Source organism: Pteropus alecto, unplaced genomic scaffold (assembly GCF_000325575.1).
Source record: "Pteropus alecto unplaced genomic scaffold, ASM32557v1 scaffold114, whole genome shotgun sequence".
NCBI classification, from domain to species: Eukaryota; Metazoa; Chordata; class Mammalia; order Chiroptera; family Pteropodidae; genus Pteropus; species Pteropus alecto.
In genome coordinates, this window is record NW_006435793.1 from 1445435 (window position 1) to 1463750 (window position 18316).

Consider the following 18316-nt stretch of genomic DNA (forward strand, 5'->3'; position numbering starts at 1 on the left):
AATGTTAAGGAGGGAGAGGGATCAATAAGTCACATTGAGGAGAGGTCTGGGACTTAATTTAAATTAGAGGTCAGCAGCATTTGTCATGTAAAACCCTGAGACTGGATGGAATCACTACAGAAGAGGAGCAGGACTGCAGCCTGGCGCACGCCAACAATAAATGGTCAGGGAGCAAAAGAGGAACCAGCCCAGAAGACCAAAAGGAATGGCCAGAAGCCAAGTGAAGAATGTGTATTGCACAGGAGGAATCCATCATGTCAAATGCTACTGGATCATTCAAAAGTAATTTAAGACTAGGAACTGACCACTGAATTTAGCAACAAAACACTCTCAGTGAAGTGCTGAGGACAAAAGCTTACTTACTGGGTAGCTTCAAGAGAGCTAAGAAATGAGGAACTAAAGAAGAGTAGACAACTCACTTGAGTTCTTCTACAAAGGAAAGAAATGGACAGTAACTGGTGGGAATAAGAATGTGGGGGTTTTTTTGCAAGATAGAAGAAATAAAAATATATTTATAAATATATGTAAAAATATATATTTATACATTTATGTATATATATATATATATGAAGAAAAGGGGAAGAATTGACAGTAGATGATAGTGAAAAGTATGTGGAAGTTCTCTTCATATTGCTTCAGTTTTCTCAGGGAACTCAGAAACGAGATCGTCGCCAAGACTGAGGATGAGAGAGGAGGTATTGACAATCAGAAGAGAGTGGGTGAAGGTATAAAGTAGACACCTAGGCAAGGAGGAGAATGAATGGACCACAGTTACAGAATGACTGCCTGGCAGCATGTAGGTTCCACTTTGAATATAAACATCAGTGACACGAGTTAAGCTGGTGGTTTGCTTTTCAACAATAGCCATGTTCAGCTGTACAGGTAGAGGAACACAGTAGGTGGGAGGTTGGCATAGACCAGGATTATAGTTTTGTCAAGTAAGTATGATGAAGCAAGGGAGTATAATGATTGACCATGGAATTTAAGCTGAACAAGGCAGGGATGAGGCCATGCAGGGGGTGAGGGATGCTAAAAGGTGATAGAATCAATAAATTGGAGGCCTAGGGGGGTGGAAGGACCGCAGGGTAGGAACTAGAATAAATATGCTAGAGATGAAGTGATTCCTGAATGTATGTCTTCAACCTACATCCGTCTCATGAGTCCTAAAACCAATATATAACCAGTAGTCTACTAGACAGCCATAAGTGGATACCCCACAGGCACCTGAAATCAAGCATATTAAACTGAATACATCATCTTCCACCAAAATCTCTTCCTTCTTCCCATTGTATTTGCTCACTCGATTTTGCCTTAGTCTAGGAAACTCACTTGATTCTTCCTCCCCACTACCCTCCACCAACCCCCACATTCTCATCCTCATACTCAACTGGTCACCAAAACCTATGGATTCCACCGCCTTATTGTCTCTCTGTAATGTATCTACTTATCTTCGTCCCACTATGACTCCTTCACTGAGTTCAGGCTCTCACTTCTTACTAATACATAGTCTCATAACTTTCAGTCTCCTAATCCATTTTCCACAAAGCCACCAGAGTGCCTTTCGGATGTGATCACATCTTTCTTACTAAAATCCTTAAATGGCTCCTCACTGCCTTTAAAATAAAGGACAAGATCCTGGGTTCGCACAAATGTTCCTGTAAGACCTGCCCCTCCTCCCAAAATGTCCCCCATCCCCTTCAGCGGCTCCAAATCATCTCATGTGTATCTATATAATAGCATGTTTCATATTAAATTTAATTGCTTATTACTCACCAATCTCTTCTACCAGCCTGCATGTTTTTTTCAAAGCAGTTTCCCTGGATCCCTGACACATTCAAATTTGAAACCCCAGTGCCAGGCAAAATTTGTTATGAAGCAAGCAATAATAAACCAACAAATGGGATAATGCTAGAAGATTTTAACCAAATAATAAGGCTGCGGCTAAGTTTGTCCATCCCTGCCCGTTTACTGTTGCCCAAATACACTCACCTACTAGTAAAAATGCATCTAATGTTATTTATTCTTGGAGACACTGTAAATACTTAAATGAAAGAAAAAGGTCAAGTGCTTTTTAGGGGTTGTAAGTGTGCAGAAAGAGATTTTTTTAAGAAACACCTCTGGTCTGGAAAAAAGGGAAAAGTTGATTATTATCATATGTCACTCAAAAAAAATGTTACTGCGTAGCTGCTGGGCTAGGTTCTATGCTAGGCATGGGGCAGAGTCCCTAACCTAATGGTGCGTACAGTCTAATATCATCACTATTTATTAAATACATACTGTGTTTCAGGCATCATGCTAAGCACCTGACATATTATCTCATTTAATTTTAACAATAGTAGGAGGTGCTATTATTATTATAATTTTAGAAATGAGGAAAACGAGGCTTAGCAATTTTAAGTAACTTCCAAAGAGTATAGCCAATAATTGGCCCATCTGATTCTAATGCTTTTAACCACTATATTATTCAATCTTCTTTCTGTCAATTACTAAAATACTACAAAGTGACCTGGTTATCACTTCATTATCAGGATATCAAGCTCTCTTATTCCTCACTTAGGTATCTTGAAAGACGTCCCATCCTAACAGGACAATACAATCTGAACTATCAAGATATGTATGCCACAGTGAGATACACAATGAATCCATTGTAAGATTTTGTTTTAAAATTAGTCTAATGTTATATATCAATTACATCTCAATATTAAGTAATTAATTTTTAAAACTGGCCTGTTCTTGTCTGTGTAGCTGTATTTTTTAAATTTCAGGGACGTGGTGGGGGTAGCTAGTCTCCTTCAAAGACCAGGAGAACTTTCAATCAGAAAAAATCCCAAAAGCTTACATTTAATGAACAACTATTTAATAGTTTTTTGGTGTTTTGTTTTGTTTTTTAATCAAGAGGAAAATGAAAGAGTCAAAAAGGAGCTAGAGAAGTAGAGGGAAGGCAACCTGATTTCAAACAGCCTCTTCTACTTCTCAGAGAGAAAGATTCACCGGCTTCTAAGTTGATAGAACAAAATAAAGGGTATAATATTTCTCCATGTTTTGATGTTTTAACTAAGAAAGGAAAAAAGGATTCTGGCCAAACTGCAAGAGGCAGGAGTGGGCAGAATAACAGCAATCTCCCCTTGTCTAGGGAAACTGTACCTCCCTAACTAGACCAATCTGAGAGAGAGGAGTTGTACTATCAGTAAGAAGTATAATTGGTAGACAGAAAAGCAAAAAGCACTAAGGTCATTAGGTTGAGTATCAGGAAATCTGAGCTCTAGTTTTGTCCCTGCTCTATTTCCAACTCGTTCCTGACCCTAAACAAGTCACATAAACTCTCTGGAATCAGACAGGTTTACACCTTTTCCATTTCTATCTCGCACATCACACCTGGTTCTACATCCTTATCCTCTTATTTTTAGAAATCTATTCTAGTATATAATTTGAGTTACATGTTCTCTGTTCTTAACACATTCTTTAGTCCCTCAACCACTCTGTAACAGATTGCCCAAAAACCAAAATAGTGTTGGAATATGGCATATTTATTTTTATATTTAAAAATATGTTCTATTAAAAATGTAAATTCCATATTCTCAAATCCCCAATACATGGTTTTTACAGATTATTTGCCAATTTTTTCCAAATGATGCTAATTAATTTTTTTACCTCTCTACTGCAAATAAACACTACTTTTCGGTAACATTTCGTCCACATTTCATTGCCTTCTAAAGAGCAGTGACCACTGATGGAAAAATGTATCACCTCTGTTCTGGAGGTACTGACTTACCTGCAAGAAGCCTTCTGAGTAGCATAGATAAATTCACATTTTCCATGGATGCAGTAACCATTGAGGTTTTCAGGGCAAGGCATGTGGTTTCCAATATAAACATCTTCTCTTTGATCACTAGCATCTTAAAAGAATATAAACCAGGTCAGTAAGTAGTGAAATGCAAATTGAGAAAGAAATATGGACTTTTTCAAAGGTTCTGAGACAACAAATAAATTTACTACTCTGCTGGGTAATTTGGAAAGGAAATTTATCAGATAGGGGCCTGAATAAGAAAGAATCAAGGTCCCATTATGCTACAAACATAGCAGGTAGATTGTTTAGACTCTAAGCATCTGAAAATAATTGCAGGATGTGACCACTATGAGCTACTGCTGTTTAAAAACAATCTGCCAAAAATTAAAAAAAAAAAAACTGAACATTTTTGTTAAAGAAATAAATGCTAGTTTCTAAAAGAAAGCTCACCTCTGTGACAGAGAGATGATATATACAACATTGGCGTTTGGAGGATTGACTTACTCTCATCGTTTACCTGGAGGCTATGAAATTGAGGCCAAAAAACACTGGAATGGTAGAGAGCAAGTTATGGTATTCTGAAATTTTAGGATGAAAGGATTATTTTTGGAATGAAAACTAACAAACATACCGATTTTTTTCCAAATAGAATAGCTTTGCTATTCTTTTTACATAGTTTTTCTTAGTATACACGAATGTAAAAAAATTCAAATAATATAGAGGACAGAAAAAAAATTTAAATCACCTGAGATCCCTTTATCCAAAGAAAACCACTGTAAACATACTGATGAACATCTGTTCAGACTTAGGTACACTGATTTGAACTGAACTGAGTTGAAGTGAAGAAAATGCAAGTGTAGTGAATAATTCCACTGTCAGAAATGGGAAGAGGGTCAGGAAGGAAAGACAGAAAGGGACAGGAAAGATGAAGAAGACATAGGGACCCAAGTCTTCAAAATAGGTCAAAATCATTCATTCATTCTCTCTCTATCCTTCTCTGTCTCTCTCTCTCACATACTACGCACATACTCGTCCACACGCTTTGGAATGGATTTTTGGCCTTTTCTTTCTGGCAATGTACCCGAATACATTAATCCTCAACTGTACGGACCCAGAGCTCCCCAATGTTTACACGCCTGTCCATGTGTAGGAAAAATTCCCAGGCTTCCTGCTGTTTCTATCTACAGTTCCACGCACAGATTCTGTGCATTATTAGCTGTGTGACCTTGAGCATACCACTCTCTCAGCCTGAGATTTCATAACTGTAAAATTAGGTGGTTTTGAGAGGATTATGTGAGATAATGAATGCACAGTAACACTAAAACAACCAGCTAACACATCATGTAACAGCAAAGGTTTATCTCCCCAAAATACAAATAAATTGTGCTAATATAATCTGAAGAATGTTAATGGAAACAAAGGAATGAAACAGAAGGCTCTGTGTGTGTGTGTGTGTGTGTGTGATGTACGTACATATGTAAGTGTGTATGTGAACACATACATGTATGTAAAAGGAGAAGAGCAAGGGAGAAGTGGGTACAAAGGTGTCAAGTGGGGGGTGGGGACTGAGAAGTAAAAATGCAGATTTTTCTGGAGATTAAAATTTACATATAAAAAGGAAAAATTTTAATAATTATTAACCTCATTGATAGGATAACTAAAGCAGAGATTATGTCATCCCTAACAAGACCAAACTGATGCCATTTTACTTCATAATTTATGTATTTATATTGTGCTAACCTATGCCTAGGAAAAAAACTGTACTAGAATTTAAGAACTCCACATGTAAATTCTCAATTTTAAGGATATCTCTATTTTGTGACCTTGCTCAAATCACTTCTAACAGATGAGATCAGCATTATCCAACAGAAGTATGAGATACATATGTAATTTTTACATTTTCTAGTAACCATATTTTATAAAGTAAAAATAGGTAAATTAATTTTAATCATATATTTTATTTAACCTAATATATCAAATAAAGATCATTTCAACATATAATCAATATTAATTTAAAAATTGGTATTTTATACTTTTTTCCTAAATAAGTCTTCAAAATCCAGTGAGCACTTTACACTCACAACAGATCTCAATTCAGACTCACCACATTTCAAGTATTCAATATCCACAGGTAGCTAGTCACTACCACACTGGGCAACACAGAATAGCTGACTTATTCATTTATCATCTATTGATCATCTTCCATATAATATATAAGGCGCTCTGCTAGGTGCTGGGGATTGAAAAATAATTAAGACGTATCCTGTCATCGAAGGGCTTAGAAGGTCTCCTCCAGCTCCCAAACTGTAATTCTGCCATGACAAAAGAAATCCAGCTCTCCTTTGGCCTGCTATGCTCCTGAACACCTACTAGTCTATTACAATATTCATAATATTGTCTTACAACTATTTGGGTTTTTTAAACAGTATCTACCATGAGACTATGAGCTCCTTTGAGAATCTAGACGATTGTATTATTCATTTCTGTATGACTCCTAACACTTAGAACACAGTACTTTTCTTGCTATGGTTTCAAGCTCAAAGTGCTATTCAATGTTTGCAATTAAGCCATAGTGACTTAAGGAACGCAACTGTCTCCCACAGCACTCATCATCCTGCAACTTCTCAGAACATAGTACTTTCATGGTGTGATACACGATGAAGTATATAATTATGGGACTACAGAGACTGAGGTTATGTACCAACCTATAAAAATAAAGTCCTATAATGTGCTTAACAATAGGATTGTATAGGTCTCTAGAGGCTGTGATAATGTACTAATCTAACATAAAAAAGTTGTATAAACAGCAGGAAATTTCAAGAATAATGCAAAGCTAAAAGCTATCAGAGAATTCAGCTACATGACAGCAATGAGGAAAAGGTAACTAATTGAAGAACAGGATTTTGAGAAATTAAGAGACAAAGTACGGCACCAACAGCTCTTACTGAATGAATTAATAAAAGAATGTGGCATCAAGCTCTAAACAAAGCAAAGCCATATAAAACATGGACATGTCAAAAAAGACTATGAAGTCTGTGGCTGTCACAGAATCCAAATGCAGTATTCTTCTCAATGCCAACACTATTCATCCCATTATACTTGCATACTATTTTCTGTGCACAGCCATATGCTCGGCAAAGCTACAGAAGAAATATTTTTTAAAAAGTATACATGCTATCTGCCCTTAAGAGGCTTATAATCAATTTAGGGAACTAACGTACACATGAAAAGCTGAACAATACAAGAAAAGGGGTCCCCCATAGCAGTTTATAATTAAATGCCAAAAGGTTTTACAATATTAGGTGCTATGAAATTCCAGTTGAAAGGATAACTCACCTTATTTTATTTATTTATTTACTTACTTACTTACTTACTCATTTATTTGGACAACTCACTTTAGAGGACATTAAGAAAGGATTCATAGATAGGGTAGGACTTAAATTAGGTCTCAAAGCATAGATAGATTTAGATAGAGGAACAACAGAAATCAAAGGGAAGGTATAACACACAGAATTCTCAAGAACAGGTAGTGGATGAACCTACAAAGAGCTGTACATTCAGATGGGGGAATAGTACGAGTTAAAGTTGGAAAAATAAGATGAAATAAGATTACGGAAAAACTTTAACTCCAAGTGAGAAATGTTCTCTTAATCATATGGGCAAGAAAGACACTAGAGGCCTTCTAGCTGGAGAGCAACACAATGACCACCACGTTTTACATTAAAAATTGAGAGTGGTTTGCCTATCACTGGTGATTAGGGGGATGGGGAGTGACTGCTAATGGGTGTGAGGTTTCTTTTGGAGTTAACAAAAACAATCTAAAATTAGATTATGGTGATGCTTGTACAACTCTGTAAATGTACTAAAAACATTGAATTGCATACCTTTACATAATGGTATGTAAAGACTCAAAAAGCTGTTGAAAAAATTGGATACCAACATGTAAGATATAAGGGCAGGAGAACTAGAAAGACCAGGTGACCAATTAGGTTACTACATAATCCAAACTTGTGACAAAGAAAAGCTAAGGTCAGAGCTCAGCAGTAGGAATAGATATTAGAAATGTGGACAAAATAAACATGGCTTGAAGATACTTTTGAAAAGCACTCAAAAACTCAGATCTGGAAGGGTCCTTAGAGGTCACCTGGTCTGATAAAGGAATCCTTTTAGTATTAACTCCTAAATCCTCTTTCTCCACTTCCAGAGATAAGAAACTCAACATAATACAGTTAATTCCAATATTGTCAAACTTTCCATATGTTAAATGAAATATCTTTCTTCGACTTTGCAAATATTTCCCCATGTCTGTTCACCTCCTGACCCACTGCCCATCCATTTTTTTCTTGAGATCACACTTCCCCAGGCCCATCCTTTAGATAGTTTGCAAGAACTATCTTTAAGAGTAGTGCCCACTCTTAAATGTACTAACCCTAGTACATTTAAGCACTTAGTAGAAGAGAACTGCCCCCTTTATTGAAGATGCTCTTAATACAGAATTATATAAAATGATTCTGCTCCAAAGATATACATATGGTCAATAAACACATGAAAAGATGTTGAACATCACTAATTATTAGAAAAATGCAAATCAAAACTACAAGATAGCACCTCACCCATTAGGTGCTATCCAAAAACCGGAAAATAACAAGTGTTGGCAAGGATGCGGAGAAATCAGGAGCCTTGTGCACCGCTGGCAAGAATGTGTAATGATACAGTCACTGTGGAAAACAGTATGGTATTTCCTCAAAAAATTAAAAATAGAATTTCCATATGACTCAGCAATTCCACTTCTGGGTATATACTCAAAAGAACTGAAAGCAGGGTCTCAAAGAAATAGCTATAAACCCACATTCGTAGCAGCATTATTCACAGTAGCAAAATCGTGGAAGCAACCCAAGTATCCATCAACAGATGAATGGATAAACAAAACGTGGCATATACAATGGAATATTATTCGGCCTTAAAAAGGAAGGAAATTCTGACATAAGCTACAAGATGGAGAAACCTTGAAGGCATTATGTTAATTGAAATAAGTTACAAAAAGACAAACACTGCATGATTCCACTTACATGAGGTACTTAGAGTAGTCAAAATCATAGAAACAAAAAGAAGAATGGTGGTTGCCAGGGCTGAGGGTAAGGGAAAATGGGAGTTATTGTTTTATGGGTATAGATTCACTTTTACAAAATGAAGAGTACTAGAGATGGATGGTGCCGACAATTACACAACATCATGAATATATTTAATACCACAGAGCTGTACACTCAAAAATGGTTAAGATGGTACATTTTACGCCTATTTCACCACAATTTTAAAAACTGGGGGGGAAAAAACGCTAAATGTGAGCCTAATATCAGGAGGTTCAGTAGAGAGAATGTAGTAAGTTGAGATCAAATTTAGACGTATGGTCATCCAAAAAGTATTTTCTTAGCACCTGTTCTGTTCTAGGCACTATTGTAGTTCTTGGAGTTTCAGGCAATGGCAATACAAACAAAATGTAAATGAAAAAGACCCAGTGAAAATATAAAACTAGCACTTAAATAAAGATCAAGGCTAGAGAACAAATTTTCGCCAAGGTGATAGCTGAGAGAAGATTAAATATTCTCAAGAAAATTAAGAAAGGAATGGAAGGGAGCAGAACAGAATTCTGGAAGAGTTACAAGAGAAAGAGCACCAGGGCTTAGAAGTCAGAAAGTCTGAATTCTAGTCCTTGCCCTGCCATTATATACAAGAGCCACAAAATCTCAGTTTCAGCTTCTTCATCTGTGATGAATATTAAATAACACAAATATGTGAAAGCACCTGGCACATAGTAGGGTGCTCAACTGATAACTATCAAATGAGTCAATATCCTACTGAAGTTACTCATGAATCATATTAAACATGCTATAGACAGAAAGACTTTTGAACACAGCCAGGCTATCAACAAAAGTATTAACAATCACCATAATAACATCAATAAGGAATTCGGCATTATAGCATTTAATATTCAGAGAAATCCTAGGTAGTAGATATCACGGCCCCACTTTATAGATGCGATGATTGAGCCTCAGAGAAGTCAGGCCACCCAGCCTTTAAGTGTAAACCAAGTGTGACTCCAGAACACAAGCTCTTACCCATCACACTATTATTCCACCAAGCTTCCCTGGTAGGTACGTACAGAAAAGACAAAGGCAGAATGTCCAAGCACCTGCTCTCGAGGCCAAGTAAATTAATCACTTCAAAAGAAAAAATAAAAAGGCTTTAAAAATATCATAAAGCAAGGTTTCAGAAACCACAGCAGAACTGGGCACAGAATGGTCCCATCTAAACAATGCCCTCAGGCAAGTGGTGACAGGCTCCGGGAACAACAGCTGCAAATGCTAGTCTCTGAACAGTGTTTGTGTGTGTGCAATACACAGAGTGTACTTGGTCACCCAGTGGCTCCTTCCACCCACAGAAGTATTCAGAAACAAATCCGCCACCAGCCGCAGTGTTTTCAAATACAAAGGAGAGTACAGTCTAAATGATGATGTTATAAGAAAACCGAGCACCAGATGGCTTATTTGCAAAGGCATGTTCCACTGGCTATCCGTCCTGGTCTATCAGTGTATGACTCATATAAAGCAAGAGGAGGTATATTAACAACCAAGACATGTACCTAGAAAATCAAATGTTGAGGCCACAACAACTATATTATTACTGCATCAGTAACTCTCTAGGGTTCATTATTTGTACAAATCCCTACAGTTAAAAAATTCAATATACTCTTTCTTGCTTCCACTATACTACACTGCATCCCACCCAAGATTCATTACTAACATATCCCTCCATACTTCCTTCCCTAACTCAAATCATCTCAGACCCCGTCAAAGAATTAACTACCTAGGTATAAACTCCTACCTACCCTTCAAACACCTCCCACTCTCTCATTTCTAAATCCTGTCTTCCACACCAACCCTAACTCTTCCTTTCCTAGCCCTTCGACTCTGTTTGTGAAAAATTTTTGATGTGAATACACTCATCCACCTCAGCTATTCCCTTAGAAATTTTCCTCTCTGATATACAAAGATTACTTCCTACATCCCCTTTCCTTCCCCTGCTGTGCTTACCACCTGTCACCTCCAGATCAGCGTTCCACTCCCTCCCCCAAAAACCCTCCTTTCTTAGGGGTCTGTGCCATCCACCTACAGCCTTATAATCATCCTCACCATGACGCTCCACCGTGCTCCACAACACACACCTTCAGACTTCCTTCAATGATGTTAGCAAATGGCTCAGTCTTACCTTTGGATGGGGCAAAATTCATCAATACCATTTTTAAAAGGGCATATTTAAAGAGCTGTATTAAGATATATAAACAACAGTCACCAACTAATGGAAATATAGATATCTCAGTATCTCTGGTATCCCTGGTCAGCAGGAGTAGGGATTATTGAGAGAATGAGGTCATAGGTGGGGTGAATTGGAGCTCAGGAAAGAAGCAAAAATATATTGATAATAAAAAGGTGTTATGGCTGTATGGAAATATCTTTAGATAAAAATGCCACATTAAAATGTCATATGCCACAAAGGAACTTCCTGGGTAGATGGAAATATTAGAGATTGTGATAAGGTATAGTGTCAAAGCTGATAGCTAACATTTGTGCATTTCAGTATATGTAAATTATACCTAAAACAAAATGCCCATAAAATAAGAATAATGATAATCAAGTGGGTGAAGGCATACAGACAAAACAAGAATGAGAGAGTGCTGATTAACTGCTGAAGGTGGGTATCGGTTACACAAAGGTTCATTACACTATTCTGGTCTTAGATATTTGAAATTTTCTATAAATCAAGGTTTCTAAATGTCACATAACCCCGTCTCCCACACACCCCATGCTCAACCTCATATCCGTTATGACTTCAGCATCAACAACAAAGCTTTGAACACTGCAATTTCAATATTTACCAACGGTTTTTTCCTATGGCCCAAGAAAAGCACTAATTCAGCCATCGTGCTGGACATTCAAATGCTCCATTTCACGAGCACTCTTCCCCAAGGGCTCAACTTTAAAAGACCTTTCTTGCTGAGCACTATCTTAAAATAGGTCCAGCGACTTGCCGATGCTGTGCTCCTGCTTTTCACTTTGTAGCCTCCATCCCTAGATCCTTGCCTGGATACCTAGTCTCGGCTGTGTACTGGGGACACGAATATTTACTGAGGGCCTCCTTCAAACGCGTCCAAGAACAAAAAGATAAAATAAAAGTAAATGGGTTAAAGATACAAAATAGAATTAGTTACCTTTTGATCTCATTCCTTAATATGAGAACATTTCTTAACCACAATTTGGGTTTCGCCTTCGTTACTCTACAGAAACTCCTTGGTCCAAGACTACCAAGGACCCCCTTGTATTCATATTCAATGCTCATCCTCTAATACCTGTATGCAGCATTATAAACCACTAGCCTAGCTCTCCTTTGGGTTCTGTGTGACTCTATTTTTCTTGGTTTCTTCCTCTGGATTCTCTTTCTGCTCCATCCTAAGTTAGGCCTCCCTGACTTTCTAAATGGCAGTGCTGTCTGACAGAACTTTCTGCAACTCTGTATTTGTGCTGCCCAATATTGTGGCTACTGAATACATGAAATAGGACCAGTATTATTGAAAAACAAAACATTTCATTTTATTTCATTTTAATTAATTTAAATAGCCACATTTGGCCAGTAGCTACTATGCTAGACGATAGAGTTCTATCGTCTCTCTCACTCATTCTCGGGACTTCAGTTATCACCTCTATATCCAAGAACTGCCTTGTAAATTTATTCTGAACAAAGTTACCTCTTAAGCACCCTAATCTCCAGCCAAAAAAGGATTCCTTACCATTCTCCAATATATCCTATCATGTTTATATCCAAACTTCTATTCATGCTGTTTCATACTCCTTAAAATATCCTTTTGACCTCTGTTTAAATCTTAACCATCCTTCAAGGTTCAGCTCAAATTCCACCTCTTCCATAAGGTTTCTCAGATGCTCACTACCTCCCCGCCTCCACCACCAAATAGTAATCTCTTCTGAATCTCCTTTACACTTTTAACCACACATTTATGACAATAGCCAATTTCTACTTTGACAGAAGTAGGTAATATTCATTTCTTATTATATCACAAGCTCTTTAAAGATCGATGTCACGTATAAGAGGGTATTACACTAATTAAGATATCTTTCTATCCACCAATACTGTTGGGTAAAATGACCAGTATAAAGTAGGCACATAATAAATTATATCTGCTGATTATGATAATTTCACTTGAGTTATAGATCAATTCTTACGTGTTAAGAATTTTTAGTATCTCAAGTGTCCTAGGCACTAAATTATCCCTGTGATTTTATCAAAGGCAGATGAGTATTTTAGGCATACGTAATTCTCCAAATTGCCTAAAATACGAGCTTTTACCTACTGAAAAATAGCCTTCCTATTACCTGTGTACTATCAGTGTAGAAAATAAAACCAGAGCTGATCTATTATGTCTCCTATAGGGAATACAGGAGATTTCTCATTTTAAATATAATACTTTGTATCAACATAGGAAACTGATATTTTAGGGGCTCATGGGATATAACTGATTCAGGTTTGATATGATTCAAATGAGGGAAATAACAAATTATTCAATGATAATAATAGCCACCATTTATTGAGCACTTAGGAGTATATCAGATAATCTTTATAAAACTCCATGAGATAGGTACTATGATTATTACCATTTTACATATTTTTTTAGAAAGTAGGCTTACGAGGTAGATCAGACATCTAAAGAAATATGTGCATTAGTATAACCAAACAAATGAGTAAAAGATGCATTTGGGGAAGTGCAATTATATAGAAGCCTGGTCTAGGAGCCCCAAGATCTAGACTTGTTCTAGTTCACTAGATATGACCTCGCTGAGCCTCGATGTTCCCATCAGCAGTCCTTATCCCTCAGAGTGGTTGTAAGAATCAAATAAAATAATGGATATGAAAAAGAAAAGTGATAAAGCACTAGACTGAGGTCAAGGGACATGGAATCTAATCTCCGCTCTGACCTTTACTACATGTAAGACTTTGTACAAATACATCCTACAGCTTCTTTGAGCTGCATCCACTCTGTTGACGAGTATGGGGCATCTACGTATGTGCCAGACATTCTGCTAAGAGTTAGGAATACAGAAGTAAACAAGAAAGATACAGTTTCCTGTCCTCACAGAACTCACAGCCCAGAGAGGGATACAAATGAGTGTAAAAAGACGATTAGAGTGGCTTAAGTGCTTGGATACGGAGGCACACAAGAGGGGTCCTTAATCTAGATTTAAGGGTCAAGGAGTACCTCCTAAAAGGAAATGAATTCTAAGCTGAGACTAAAAGGATGAATATTAGGCAAAGAGTTCAGGCAGAGAGGGCAAGTGTAGTTTCTGGAGAAATAAACAGTAGGTTCTAGAGAAGTAAAGAAGATTTTAAAAGCAAATATGAGGGTACTTTCTATAGACTTTCTTAGAACTGCATGTGAATCTACAATTATCTCAATAAAAATTTTAATTTAAAAAAGCATATGTGAGAGCACTCTGTAAAATGAGAAGTACCTTAGCTATTTCAGTTAATATTATTCCTAATAATCAATTGTATAGCATATATTGCTACACAGAGCAAAGTTGGAAGGGTAGTTATAATAGAAATAGAACTACTAAGGACAGCTAGTGACCATATTTCAATAGTAAGCCAAAATTTTGAAAATCATGATTCAGTACCTTTCACATCTGGTCGATATTGTAGTCCATCTTCTTTCTTTCCCAACAAACTAGTGTTATCTGTGTCTATAAGAGAAAAGTTTTCAAATTAAGATACAGATGGTGTTAAAAGTCACACTATGAAACTCCCAAATATTCCAAACACTCCAGGTCCTTCCACTTATCCTGCTCACATTTTCCACCATTCTCTTGATCTATTGTGCAATTTCTATCTCAGGCCTCAAGGCATCCCAGATGTGCACGTGCTTTGCATGATAAACAGTCTAATTCCATTTAGACTTCAGCTCAAATGTCATCTCTTTAAAGCCTTCCCTGTATAAACTAAAATAACACATACCCTGAAGAGAAAGGATTAATCATTTCTCCAAGTGACAAAGGTCTCAAGATTTACCTTCTACCACTGTTTCCTTGGAAACATAACAGATTAAGATAAATGTGGAATCTCAGCTGTGTTGTCAGACAAATTTACTATAAAAATGACCCCTGACTGGTGAATCGTATTTGAACTAAGAAAACTGTAAATGAACTATAAATACCTGTTGGGATGCACAAGCTTCACCTTTCCAATACACAGTGGGGTAGGAAAGGGAAGGTATAGTTAGGTATGGATGGAAATATTATAGAAAGGACCAAGCAAGATAAAAGTTAAGGCCCAATAATTCCAAAGAATTCTAAATCTGTATACATTTCAATTAACAAAATTCTCAAGCTTAGTCAACTGTTCTGAATTTGAAATTCCAGGTAGTACCATTGAACGACATACCAGCTCCTTTGAAAAAATATTCTTTCTCTAAGCTACTCTTTAAACCTAGGTTCTAAATGTCACTCCATGAAAGAAAACAACCATGCTACTTCTTCAAGATCAAAGCTAAGTGGACGGTCTATTTACAAGGGGCCTATATCAACAAATGGTTTCCTCTATTTTACCCACCCCTGACTCCCACTTGGAAATCCTCAGATGAGTTTCTTAGGTATTCTTTGGTAGATTAGACCAGAAGTATTGCAATCTGTTGTGCAGTATTTCACAAATAATTTGTTACCAGTGTAAAGTACCATACTTTGGCTTACAACTTTATTCCTTTAGCGCAGATAAAAACATATCCCTTTAATACGTCCAAAAGAGGGAGGGGCCGAGGGGAGGGTTATTAGACCTAGTACACAAGAACGATGTACAATCCTAGTGCAGGAGAACGTGCCTGGCCCTCGTGTGTCACTAGGAAATGATACATTATCCCAGCCCATGTGCATATTACTGAGGAAAGGAGGTTTGAGAACCCCTGCCTTTAGTGACTGAATATTTCTAGGAGAGATGGAAAAAAATGCATTTAGTTGGTATCATGGTTTCTAAACTATAGCAAAAAGCAAAAATGAAAAGAACTTTTAACTGAAGGTAATAATTTTCCCTGACATTCTATGACTTCGCACCAAAAGCTCTAACAATAAACAATATGGAGGGGCAAAAAAACTACAGAGAGAAAACAAACTATTATGCTCTAGAAAAAAAAGATGAAGAAATATATGGCAATATTTATAGTTTTGCTATAATTAAAATAAGTTGACTAATTCTTAAACAGCTATAATCATTACAAACTTGAGACAATCTTTAAGAACTATAAATGCATCTACAAATCTAGTAACTAAATAAACAACCAAAAAGCATGGTTTCTGCCTTGAAAAGATGAAAAAAAAAACCAAAACTCTAAATTAGTAACAACACAGAAATTCTAAAGAGTAATAAAAGAAAATAAAGCATCAAAGATTTCTCATTTTACAAATTTGGAACACTACCAAAGTGTACAATAAGATTACACACATATAATATTAAGGACAGGTCTATGAATAAGTAAAATGGATTTTACCTGTGCAATGACCAAGGTGCCTTATGTCAATTTGCTCTTGCTTTATACAAGATGCTTCTCGAACAAAGCAGGGATTGTTATAGGAACTCCCATCAGAAGCACACACAGGATTAAAACTATATCCACTGCAATCTATATTACATACACACCTGTAGCAAAAGACAAAAATTAGCTATATTTTACAACAAATGTATTTCACAATGCTACAACAGCAAAGGAGAGAAATTCTTTTTTTTCTGCTTTCTGTAACAGAAGTCAACATACTGTTTTAAGTCACTGATAAAAGTTAAAGCAAAGTGAAGGGCTGGCTAACAATTTCTTTCAAGTGAGAATTTATAGATAAATTCATCCAGATATTATTAACCCAGGAATTGCTCTAGAATTTTCATATCTATGTACAATAATCAGGAAATACCAAATGTCAACATTAATTAAAAAGCAACACAGATGAAAGTCATGAATCTAAATCCTAGACTAATTACCAGATTTGTATCCAGAGTTTTCCTCTAAGTCTTAGCTAATGATCTGTGAAAAAAGAGGTGATAATAATATACTAAACTCACTAAATAATTGGAAAGATTAAAAATATAATAGATATAAAACATGTAAAATGGAAGCCCGCAAAAGCTGTACATCTACCTATATAAGTGAGTGTCCACTGAACACTGAGACTGCATTACAGAGAAGGCCAAGGGAGTCCCAGGCACGGTCTCTCCTCTTAAGAACAGTAAAATCTAGTTAGGAATATAAAAATAATAAACACACTACGGCCATGCTACCCTGAACAAGCCCAATCCTGTCTCATCTCAGAAGCTAAGCAGGGTCGGGCCTGGTTAGTACCTGGATGGGAGACCAACTAGGAAAACCAGATGCTATAGGCGTAAAAAATAAAAAAAATAAAAAATCAAGGATTGTAAACTGACAAGGTCCTTGCAATCTGTGACATCAACCAAGGGTTGCCTAAAAACATAATAATAAACACAGAGACACTTTTGTTTCTAGAAACATGGTAGACTAAGAGTCTAAACTAACTCTCTTGCTGAAACAAAAAATACTGGATAAAGTATTTTTAAACATTTTCTCCAATGCATTCATAAGTTGGCAAGAAAGCAAGAAATATGCATGACCAAAGTTAAATGAAGACAGGAAGAGAGAAAGGTCAACTGAGGTTTGCTAAAGCTGATTTTCACCTTGAAGGTATTTGTCAAACTGGGTAAATTCAATTACCAACTTTTTTGGCTTTGCAGGCCCCTGGAAACAGAAGACAAAGAATACTGACATACATAAGGTGGAAAGTCTAGAGATCCTAGAAAAACTGGTATCTCAAAAAGCTACAGCCTTCAGCATGAGAGTATAAAATAAAAACGAGTTGCCACAGTTCATGGGGACTTTTTAAAGGGGGTGGAAAAAAGCACTGCCCTGTGCCAAGGCATTGAAGAATGGGAAGAAAAACATATCCCTTAAGAATTCAAAACCATTAGCCAGCCTTCACATGGGTAAACTACAATTTAAAATACTACTTGGGTGTTCTAAAAAACCTCAAGCCCAGAATTTATTTTAAGAGTCAAAGAGTGCAAGGGGCCCTAGGCAACTGACAGAAGCAAATGCAATCTCTGGAGAAATTCAATTTTATTATCCTAGACCACAAACATTTTCCAAGATACAGTTCTGAGAAAAATATGCAGCTCACACACAAAATCACTCACATACCCACAAAAAAAACAAGGAATTACAACACTAGGAGGAAAGCAAGCCAATTTAAATAAGAACCAAAAGAACTTCTAATAAATAACGTTATTAGTAGAAATTTTAAAAAATTGAATGGGCAGATTTAACAGCAGATTAGATCAAGTAAATGTAGATTAGTGAACTATAGGATAGATCAGAGGAAATTACCTGGATCACAGCAGTGAGTCAAAGAGACAGAA

General features: G+C 36.6%; 1 protein-coding gene and 1 pseudogene across 1 annotated transcript in view; both read right to left on the reverse strand.

The window, feature by feature from the left end:
• LOC102891842 overlaps window positions 1-1375 on the reverse strand; it is a 6824-nt pseudogene extending 5449 nt beyond the window's left edge.
• LOC102898836 (tomoregulin-1) overlaps window positions 1-18316 on the reverse strand; it is a 77918-nt gene that overhangs the window by 10756 nt on the left and 48846 nt on the right. Inside the window, exons 6-8 of the mRNA XM_006911526.3 lie at window positions 16389-16537; window positions 14530-14595; window positions 3773-3896 (exon numbers count right to left, since the gene is read on the reverse strand). Coding sequence (XP_006911588.1) covers window positions 3773-3896; window positions 14530-14595; window positions 16389-16537 — 339 coding nt within the window. The remainder of the gene's footprint in view (window positions 1-3772; window positions 3897-14529; window positions 14596-16388; window positions 16538-18316) is intronic.